Source organism: Paroedura picta, chromosome 2 (genome assembly GCF_049243985.1).
Source record: "Paroedura picta isolate Pp20150507F chromosome 2, Ppicta_v3.0, whole genome shotgun sequence".
NCBI lineage: Eukaryota > Metazoa > Chordata > Lepidosauria > Squamata > Gekkonidae > Paroedura > Paroedura picta.
Genome location: NC_135370.1, coordinates 165,716,824 through 165,728,273, shown reverse-complemented (window position 1 = coordinate 165,728,273; position 11,450 = coordinate 165,716,824). Strand labels below are relative to the sequence as shown.

The window sequence follows — 11,450 nt, the reverse complement described above, 5'->3', positions numbered from 1 at the left end:
CTCCTAGGTCATCACAGGACCTTGACTACAATTTACACACACTGGCCTGTTGCAGAAACTTTCTGCCATTATATGTATAAACGATTCCTCACTTCTCTAGTGCGTATTTATTATTTTATTTCCTTGGATTTATAAACCGCCTTCTCTGCTTGGCGAACAACAATATAATTAAAATCGCATTTTAACCATTCTAAAATCAATTTTAAAAATCGCAACCCAGGAGGGGGAGGCAATCAAATGTTGATGTTTTTACTGGCCCCGACCACAGGCTGGAGGAGCTCTGACTTTCAGGCCTGGTGGAACTCAGTGAGCCCTCATAGGACCCTGGTGTTTTCTGGGAGCTCATCCCATCAGGTGGGAACCATGGCTGAAAAGGCCCTAGCTCTGGTCGAGGCCAGACAAATTTCTCTGGGGCCAGGGACTGCTAGCCTGTTTGTGAGGCCTGAGCACAAGACTCTTCTAGGGACATATTCAGAGAGGCGGTCCCATAAGGAGGAGGAGGAAGAAGAAGACAATGAAAACGATGAAGAAGAAGAAGAAGAATTGGTTCTTATATGCTGCTTTTCTCTACCCGAAGGAGTCTCAGAGTGGCTTACAGTCGCCTTCCCTTTCCTCTCCCCACAACAGACACCCTGTGAGGTGGGTGAGGCTGAGAGAGCCCTGAGATTACTGAAGAAGAAGAAGAGTTGGTTCTTATATGCCACTTTTCTCTACCAGAAGGAGGCTCAAACAGCCTTACAGTCGCCTTCCCTTTCCTCTCCCCACAACAGACTCCCTGTGAGGTGGGTGAGGCTGAGAGAGCCCTGAGATTACTGAAGAAGAAGAAGAAGAGTTGGGTCTTATATGCTGCTTTTCCCTACCTGAAGGAGGCTCAAAGTGGCTTACAGTCGCCTTCCCATTCCTCTCCCCACAACAGACACCCTGTGGGGTGGGTGAGGCTGAGAGAGCCCTGATATCACTGCCCGGTCAGAACAGTTTTATCAGTGCTGTGTTGAGCCAAGGTCACCCAGCTGGTTGCATGCGGGGGAGCGAGGAATCAAACCCAGCTTGCCAGATTAGAAGTCTGCACTCCTAACCACTACAACAAGCAGGGCCCAGGCCGCTTACAGCCTGAAGGTTAAAACAACCAGTGTAGCTGCTGGAGGCCAGGTTGGATATGAGCCCTTCAAGGGGTCTTAGTCAGCTCTTCTCAAAGCTGCATTTCCTTATTAAGGTTAAGTAGTTTTGGAGCGATGGAAGAATTGCTGAACCACCAGAAATAAGAGTCCTGATATCTGAGGAAATTGGGTGTCTACACTGTTCTCCTAGAGAGTGGCCAGCTCAAGGTCACCAAGCAACCTGGATGGCAGACTGGGCTGTGAGGCTTGCCCCTGGCAACTCAAAGAGCTTTGAGAGGCTGGCCACGGTGAAAGGACGGGACCACTATGTGGCAGAGTGATGCAATTTGCAGATGAAGACTCAGAAGTGCCATCATCATATTGAGTTTGCTAAGAATCCCCCAGTCTCTATGGGGCACAGAAAGAAGGGCTTGTGAGGAAGATCTCACAGTACTTGAAGAGATACAGAGAAGAACAATTAAAATCACAGCTTAACAATTCTAAAATATTCTGCCCATGGATGTAAAAAGAAAAATGTGCATGTGTGTATGTGTGTGTGCGCGTGCATGTGTGCGCAATCCAGGATGGGAGTACACAGGGCAGTTGTGAGTTCCTGCATTGTCCAGGGGGTTGGACTAGATGGCCCTGAAGGTCCCTTTCAACTCTATGATTCTAGGATTCTCCACAAACACACACCTTTTCAATGTCAGAGGAAAATCGGAATGACAATAAAAACCACATTTCCAAAATAAAATATTATCTCACGCCCTTCCTCTTTATAGAAGACTGCCTTAAGTTCTGGATCCTCGTTGTATTTGGACAAGGCTGAAAAGTTTGTTTCTTGTGCTAGGAGACTTTGGGCTGTAAGGTGAGCTCTGCCTCTCTTTCGGTTCTCTGTGAATTTGGGCGGGTTTTAAACTCACGAGCTGTAGCCACTGACGTCCTTGGAACTATTTAAATAGTATTCCTGCATCAGCAACTACACCCTTGTCTAAGCAGCAGCAATCAGATGGTGCATTAAAGCGGAACCCTCTCTGCATAGCCTCTGTGTCCTCTGATAAACCACACACCAGTCTTTGTCCTTTAGTGGAAGCGATTTGTTCTGGAATAAACACGCCTCTGCTCTTTGCAGCCTTCCAATATTGACACAGCACAGAATAGACATCGGGAAAGTCTTCTGATGCAAGAGGAACCGAGTTCAGGTTTGCTGGAAAAGGAAATGGGAATGAGCCCCTTGCGGGTTGCAGGGTGAGGAAATCAGTACTGGAAGAGCCAGTAGTACTGCTGGAAAGCCAGCATGCAAACCAGCACAGTATCATACTTCAGTCGTTCAAATTCTCTTCCACGGCTGATAAACTTTAGGTTTGAAGCCCAGCTAGCAAAACAGGGAGGGGGGGGGAGGGGATGTGGAGTGCTATGATACAGTCCAATCTTCCCGGATCTCGGAAGCAAAGCAGTGTCTGTATTTGGATGGGAAACCACCAAGGAAGACCTGCAGAGGAAGGGAAAGGAAAATCACCTCTGCTTCTCACTTACTTTGCTGGGGTTGGTTGTGACTTGACAGCGCATATCCAGATAGCTAAACCGTGCCTCGGCAGCATTGAGTCAGCACAATGCCTTGCCCCCCCCCCCCCAAAACAGGGTTTCTTACTTGTAACTTGTTCATCCTATGTTTTCTGTGCAGGCACACATGGGGACTGTGCATGAACAGGCCTGACATTGGAGAGGTTTTGTAGCGAAAAAGTCTCTAGGATGTGCAGTGCGTCAGAGATTTGATCTTACCCAGGGAGTACTTGCTCCTGCATGGCAGTGTCCCAACTCTCAGTACCTCTAGCACCAACAAAGCCAAAGAACATGAAACAGGGCAGGAGGGAGGGTATGGGTGCCTGCACAGAAGATTATTATTATTTAACTTTTAGACCGCCCTTCTCCAAATAGGTCTCAGGGCTGTTTACAACATGGTCAATTACCAACAGTTACAGGTAAGCAACCCTGTTTTCAACATTGATTTTCTCTGCAGTCCCACATGGGGATTCTAGTAAGTTACCCACCAAGAGGTGGGGCATGCTCGATTCACTTGAACAGTGAACGCAGAACAGCTTTCCGCATTTGCACTTCTTGTCCGGTCTGGACATCAATGGCATAATGACAGACAAATGTATCAGCTGAAGGCCAAGTCATACCTCTTCTTCAATGACATAACTCCATCATGGAATGCTATAGAAGAAGCTACTGCTATAGTTGAGTGTGCCTAATGCCTAATGTACAATCACCCCAGCAGAACCACAACTTCTTCAGATCGTGTAAATCTTTTGCCTTTTTATTGTGGCTATAATCCATCTGGACAGAGTTTGTGATTAAGCCCGTCTCCCCCTATTGGGTCCAGCCAGACCAATAGTGGACAACATTTCTTCAGCAGGGGAAAGCTGTACAGCCATAGCTACTCTAGCAAGCACATATTATGGGATGCAGCACTGCTGTTATTGGGAGGGAGGGTTTGCAAGAATATGACACAAAGATTAAGGAGTGCTTAGTGAGGTCAGACTGTAAGTTGTGCGAAGGATATTGTTTCTTCATCTACGTGCAAACATTCACCTCTAGTTCCTTAAAAGGAGAAATAGCGGGGAAGGTGGCATAGCCTATTGGTACGTTAGGAATTTAAAGGTTGAGCTGCAAAAATTTTTTAAAAAGTTTAAAACCCGACTTTATTATAATAAGAGCCTCTTGTGGCGCAGAGTGGTAAGGCAGCCATCTGAAAGCTTTGCCCATGAGGCTGGGAGTTCAATCCCAGCAGCCGGCTCAAGGTTGACTCAGCCTTCCATCCTTCCGAGGTAGGTAAAATGAGTACCCAGCTTGCTGGGGGGTAAATGGTAATGACTGGGGAAGGCACTGGCAAACCACCCCGTGTTGAGTCTGCCATGAAAACGCTGGAGGGCGTCACCCCAAGGGTCAGACATGACTCGGTGCTTGCACAGGGGATACCTTTATTTATTATAATTACATGTTTATAATAAAAGTTTAAAAACATTGATGAAATCTCAGCTTTATATACTTTGTAGTACAGCAGAATCAGCATTGACACGTGGGACGTGTAAGGATCAAAACCCAGATGCAATTGAACCCCTAAGGGTTCTTCCTTGGTGGTCAAGTTTAAATGTACTTGTGCAGTATAGAAATATACGTTAGGGCTTGCTAAGTAGTAAAAAAACAAACAAACCAGAAAGTGAAGTTCCAACTAATATGTATTGTATATAAGGTCTAATGTGGAGGCTACATTGTGGAATATATTTAAAAGCTATCATTCTGAGTGTTGCCCAACTCTCATTCAAAGTGCCTTCTCATGTGTTAAGCAGAAGACATAGTAGGTAAGACGGCATATTCTAAAGGTACACCCTCCAGTTTGTGCATATCCCTGCAGCCAGCTCGACCTGTGCAGGAATCAGTGCTACAGGCTGCATCCCACATGGCAACCTTCCAGCCTGCAAGGTCATTTGGCTGATTTTGACCTTGTTCCAAAGCTCTGGAATGCTTTGCTGAGACTCAGTGTCTCCAACCTGATATTCATGCTTTCTTCTTTCTAGAAAGATATGCGCGTTTGTTTATTATTTTATTTTATTTATGCCCCTCCCCTTTCTCTTCAATGGGGACCAATATTATTCTCCATCCCCTTTTATCTTCACTACAACCCTGGGAGGTAAATTAAGCTAAGAGAGTGGCTCAAGGTCACCTAGCAAACTTCTGTGACAGAATGGAGATTTGAATGATCTCCCGGATCCTAGTCTGGCACTACACTAGGCCAAATGTCAATTTTAATTGCTTTCATTATTGGAACATGTCCAGAAAATATCCAGAACAAAGTCTGAGTCTAGTGGCACCAGCAAAGTTTTATTCAAGGCGTTAGCTTTCATGTGCAAGCATACTTCTAAAGAAGTGTCCCTGCATATAAAATTATATATAAGAGAGTTTCTTGACAGCTCTGAGTTTCCTGAATGACTATATATGGTCATGTCAACCCATATATGGTCGCGTAATGTCAACCTACCCACCCTTCTCAAAATAGCAATTGATGGGCCTAGAAGAGGTTGAAAGGGTCCCGGGGTAGGGAATATACACAGGCCATTTCCGCACATTAGTAAAAATAGCGTCACGCCTGCAGAATGGCAAAGCACTAATTTTTATTGCGCTTCCAAGTCCTTCCTCACCTTTTTGCTGTCTCGCCTTTGTCTGCTGCCGTTTTGCACATCTCACCCTCCACATCTGCTGCTGGAAGAGGCGAAAGAGAGCAACATGCTTTATACGTGTTGCCCTTCCACCTGTCAATCAATTCAAGCAATCAATCCCCTTCCTCCATATTTTGACAGTGGGGGGGACTTTTGAGAGGCACACTTTGTGTTACTACACTGAAAAAATATTTTATTTCTGGCATCACCTACATGCTTGTCCGCCTATTCATTGCTCTAGGCATGTTGCCATTTAAAAAATTAAATTCCCGTCCCTGGAAACACGGGAGAGGGGGGCAGGTGCGAGGGCAGGATGAAGCAGGTGACTTTAGTGTGTTTGAGCCTCCATACATGCCTTCTGCTGGCTGCCTGCCAGTGGATCGCGCATTTTGGGTTGGTTAATCCACTTTATGTGATTCCCAAACTTGCGCTTTAAAATGGAGGATTGTAGAGCTGTCAGCTGGCCAGATGCTGGATGTGGGTGACGTCATGCAGAATGGCCGGAATATAATGCCTACATTAGCTAAACATTTCACAATATGTATCACATGCGGAAATCCCCACAGCTATGCTCCCCAATCGTATTTTGCCTCATCATGCTTCCTCTGGGGTTTCTTAAAACCTGAAGAATGTTTCAGGGGTTTCTCAATAGTAAAAACATCGAGAAAAGGATGGTATATGGTTATGTCGACTCACTCCCTCCTTCTAAAATTGCCAATGATGAGTCTGGAGGAGGTGGAAAGGCGAAAGACCCTATGCTTCCCAACTGTTTTCTGCATGATCTGGGGTTTCTTGAAGCCTGGAGAATGTTTCAGAATTTTCTCAGCAGTAAAAAAGTTAAGAAGGGCTGGCTTATGCCTTGAATAAAACTTTTGTTGGTCTTCAGGGTGCCTCTGGACTCAAGCTTTTCCCTGCTGTTTCAGACCAACATGGCTACCCACCTGAATCCGTAAATGTTCAGTTAACAAGATAATGCTGTAATTCATCCTTTTCAGCTGCACTGCCCTATCAATTTCCTTATTTATTTACTCCACGTATCTCCCACCTTTCTCCCCAATGGGGACTCAAAGCATCTTACAGTGTTCTCTTCTCCTTCATTTTACCCTCACACAACTACACTGTGAGGTAGCCTAGGCTGAAAGTATACAGCTGGGCCAAAATTACCCAGCAAGCTTCCAAAGCCCTCTGTGGATTCCGTTCTGGTTCTCCCAAATCCTAGTCCAACACTTTAACCAGCACAGCACACCCACAGGAAAAGAAATTATTATTATTATTATTATTATTATTATTATTATTATTATTATTATTATTATTATTATTTTCAATTTATTCCCTGCCACTTCCTGGCCGGCTTGTGGCGGGTTACAGCATAAAATCCCCATTAAAACACCTATTAAAAGACATAAAAACCCAACATGACGGAAAACCCACTCCCAACCCCCACTACTAGCGGGATGGAGAAGGAGGTCTGATGGATGTACTACTCAAACCCCCGGGGGGAGGGTGCCGATCTACCTCGTCAGCCCTAGACTCAACCATAGGCCTGGCGGAAGAGCTCCGTCTTACAGGCCCTGCGGAATGCTGAAAGATCCCGCAGGGCCCGCAGCTCACCCGGGATCCCGTTCCACCAGGCCCTGGCCCTGGTTGAGGCTAGGCGTGCTTCCCTGGGGCCGGGAATGACCAGCAAATTTTCACCCGCAGAGCATAAGGCCCTAGAGGTGGCATAGGCCGACAGGCGGTCTCTCAGGTATGTTCTCTACCTTTTCAGCTCTGTAGGAGGAGGAGATTTTGCTCTGCAAAGCATCTGGCGGGTAATGGCCACTGCTAGCAAAACAGACCCACATCGATAGGCTTTCATGACGATTCTACTTCATTGAGTCAGGTTTAGGAGCCTTTGGGCCAGGCTCCGACAACCTATAGGTCCAGAGCTGAACGTGGCTCAGTGAGGAATGATCACCAAGAGCCACGCTCTTCAACAACAGTCCCTCAAGCTTCTTCAATCAAAATCATTTTTGGAGACTTGTGGAAATTAAGGGAGTTTGGTTGTTTACCTCGTAACACTTTTAATTTCTGAATATAAATCTTGTTTGCAGAAATTGGAATGTTCTGAATTGTAAACAATACAGGAATGGCTCCCTGCAAAAGGGAGCTCTTCTGCCAGGCATTTGGTTGAGGTCAGCTGGAACGAATAACACTCACTGGGACCCTGAACCTCCCTCCTAGGAATCCATGTACCGAACCCAAATGATGGGCCTGTTGATTACTATCCTGTTAAACTGTTCTCTTTATTATTGTTACATGTTAGTTTATTGGCAAAACTGCATTCAGTGTATAGTTCTCTACATTCTACGTCAGTGGTTCTCAACCTTCCTAATGCCACAACCCTTTAATACAGTTCCTCATGTTGTGGTGACCCCCAACCATAAAATTATGCAAGGGTTCTTTCACAGAAATTAAACTGAAACTGACCAAGGGCATTCATAAATTAGCGGGCGCCTTCAGGAGGAGCGGCAACAGTGGTGGCACCCCCCCAGCCAAGTTGCTTGCCTAGCCACGACCCCTGTGAAAGAGTCATTCGGCCCCCAAAGCGGTCCCAACCCCCAGGTTGAGAACCAATGTTCTATGTGAACCTCCCTGAGCCTCAGGGGAGGGCAGTATACAAATATAACAAATAAATAAAATAATTTGTAAAGTGTCCTTGATGATAGTGTACATTGGATTCCAGGTATTCTGGTTTCCTTTTCTGATGTAGACTTTCTATTGTACACTCTCCTCTTTTTGTTTTTTCAGTTGGTCTGAAGCAGCGGAACAAAGTTTTGAGTCCAGCTGTCACGTTTAAGACCAAAAAAAGTTTTATTCAGGGCTTTTGCACACACAAAATGTCTCTGACAAAATGTGCATGCACACAAAAGCTTGAAGCTTGTTGATCTTAAAGTTGCCACTGGACTCAAACTCTGTTATGACTTTAAAAAGTAAAAGGAACAGAATACAGAAGGAACGGGGGGGGGGGGGGGACACTAGGATAACCATTGTGTGAAGAGAATGGCAGGCAAAGATCTTTATGGGAATAAAGGGAAAAACAATGAAGGATCTGCTAGTGTGCTGAACTGTATGGGTTTCTGACAGTACTCTAAAACAGTTGTGGTGTTCTCCTATGCATATTTCTGAGACCTTGTATGTGCCACTTCCAAACAAAAGGGGGGGGGAGGAGAAAGACTCGGGTTCAAATTCAGCAAGCTCGACAGCTGAAAAGAATGTAAATGCAGAATCAGCCCAGAATGGCAGGTTTGACTTTTGTTGCTTTAACCAAAGTGAAAATACAAAAAAAAAAAAAAAAAAAGAGAGAGAGAGAGAGAGAGAGAGACGACAATGACAACGATCCTGGTTAAATTGACAGATGTCGAATTCAGGATGTTAAGCAAAAGTAGATAAAACTGTTGAACGGTGTGACGCAACCACACTAGAACAATTCATCTTGATAACATGTTTATTGGGGCCCTGCACTTTTAGTGTAGCAGGCTGGGGATGCAACTTTTTAAAAAAAAGAAAGGTTCAAAACATAATAAATTTCATTGAATTACCCCCAAACAACCCGTGCTTCAGAGCTCAGTTCATTTGTGTCTCCTGCTCATTACACAACATTCCCCAAGCATTTACAATTTAAGCATTTTAGAGCCTGCTAATAACAACGCTCCCCTTTAAAAAGTTTTCTAGATACATTCCCCCCAATGTAAACACTTAATTCTTTTCCGTCTCCGTCACAATCAAAACTGGTAAGGCCTTTGGGACTCTCTCACTTCTACTTTGCTCAGTTGCAAGACAACATTTTCGTCCATCAAAAGACGTGGGCCAGGGGACTTCTCATTACCGTTCCGCCATTTTGGATAGCCCCAAGTGGGCTGTGTGGCAGCCAGACATCTTCCAAAACATTACGAAGGGGGCTGTGGGGAGTTCATCCCTTGGATTGTGCCCAGGGTTGAAGCCCCGAATACCAAGTTAGGCTGCATGCAGTCTAGTTGGCCCTCTTAAAATTTTATTTCTGGACTTCCTTTGCAGGTTTACGGGTGTACTTTAAAAAGATCCATTGATACTCAGTCTCCTTGGCCTTAACACACGAATATACAATATCCATAAACAACAGACAAGTAAAGCTTAGGTTGCCTTACCATTCTTTATGCTAAAAAAAACCCTTACATATGTGTAAGGCAGTAGCACTCCTGCTGACCAGCTTAGCAGAGTCATTTATTCTGTCAAAAGGAACAAAGGCTATGGGGGCCATGTTGGTTTCATTGTTTTTAATCAAATGGTCCACGTGGAACATTTTCTTTTAGAAGGGATTTTTATCCTGAACCAGATTACCTGAACCTTGCTGAGACCCTCAAATGAAAACGGGGGCAGCACCTGATAATTTCACTGGATGAAAAAAAAAAAACAAACATCACTGATGATTCATTTTGTTGTGACATCCATCGCCTCTGTGGGTTCGTGTCTTTTCGCTTCAATATCTGCTATGCCAGGAAATTTTTTAAAAAATGCAAAATTAACGAATCCTATTCCACGTTTCCTTATTCAAGCAAGTTCTTTGCTTTGGAAGAAACTTGGCAAGTTCTGGTGCCACAAACGGTCTCATTTCGTTTCAAATCGCAGACCTAAGGCAGTTCCTTGGAAAAGAAAGAATATTGCGGGATTTGGGGGCTTCTTCCGCCTCCACTCCTCGCAACGCCAGTATTTTAGCAGCCACCGGGACCTTCTAACTACGCAGCCAGATGGAACAAAAGTGTAAATAATGAAACTGAAGCACAAAGATGTCATTATTAGGATAAGCTTTCTGTCTGGCTTTAATCGAAAACAGTCCTGTTCGTATGTATTGCATAAATGTTCAAGCCATGACTTCATTATAAAGTTGTACTGCTTCATACGTTGTGTACGACGACAAAACCAGAGGGTCTCTCCCCTCCCCCCCTCCACAATGCTTAACAAATTATTGAAATAAGTACGGCAGCTTTCCTGAGGTTTGTAAGGATTTTTTTCTTTCAAACTTAAAAATCACAGTGACTAGGCTAGACGGCAACCAGACTGTTAAGTTTTAAATTATACAGTTTTATACAGGACTTCTGTGCAGGGCCAGTTCTTGGTGACACATCTGTTCGGACAAGGCTTCCTCTAAATGACGCGCCACTGCATAATACTGGTATCTTTTCCACCTGTAGAGATGAGATGAGTGTCTTCATATAAAAAATCTACGTTGGTTACGTGACTACTGTGCCCGCCGTACACGTGGCTGGGAGCCTGAAATGAAGAAGAAGAGTTGGTTTTTATACCCTGGTTTTCTCTATCAAGGAGTCTCAAAGCAGCTTACATTTGCCTTCCCTTTCCTCTCCCCACAACAGACACCCTGTGAGGCAGGTGGGGCTGAGAGGGCTCTGACAGAATGGCTCTAAGAGAATTGTGATAAGCCCAAGGTCACCCAGCTGGCTGCACGTGGACGAGTAGGGGATCAGACCTGGTTCTCCGGATTAGATGCCACCACTCTTAAGCGCTACACCAAGAGAGAACCATTGCTAATAAAAAATTAGAAGCCACCGTTCTTAATCACTACAGTATGCTAATAAAAAGTTAGAGGCCACCACTTCTCAACACTACAGTACACCAGGAGCGCCAATAAAGCATTTGAGGCCCCGCTCTTAATCACTACACTGAGAGAGAGAACAATCACTAATATAAAATGTGACGTCGGTAATAGGAGCTATTGTCAGAAACCACTGCTTTCATCTATGGCGGCCTTTCTCAGCTCATGGAAAAAAACTAGTCCCTGTCATTTAGTGCAGGGGTAGTCAACCTGTGGTCCTCCAGATGTCCATGGACTACAATTCCCATGAGCCCCTGCCAGCAAATGCTGGCAGGGGCTCATGGGAATTGTAGTCCATGGACATCTGGAGGACCACAGGTTGATTACCCCTGATTTAGTGCACGCTCGCAGTGAGGTGCAATTTCAGCCCTCCCGCTTGTACTTCATCTATTTAATTCCCAATATAGATGCGATGTTAAGTGGTGGATGTCCACTGGTTAAGTTCTGCAGGGCCTGTAAAAGGGAGCTCGTCCACCGGGCATTTGGTTGAGGCAGGCCGATCAA

At 45.0% G+C, this 11,450-nt stretch overlaps 1 protein-coding gene across 10 annotated transcripts in view; it reads right to left on the bottom strand.

Moving 5' to 3' along the window:
* Nucleotides 1-8,786: 8,786 nt before the first annotated feature.
* The window catches only part of EML1 (EMAP like 1), a 171,534-nt gene continuing 168,870 nt past the window's right edge, over nt 8,787-11,450 (bottom strand). For all 10 annotated transcript variants that reach the window (XM_077323651.1, XM_077323657.1, XM_077323652.1 and 7 more), the window contains one exon: nt 8,787-10,606. In XM_077323651.1, the coding sequence (XP_077179766.1) occupies nt 10,481-10,606 (126 nt within the window). In that variant the 3' untranslated portion in view covers nt 8,787-10,480. The remainder of the gene's footprint in view (nt 10,607-11,450) is intronic.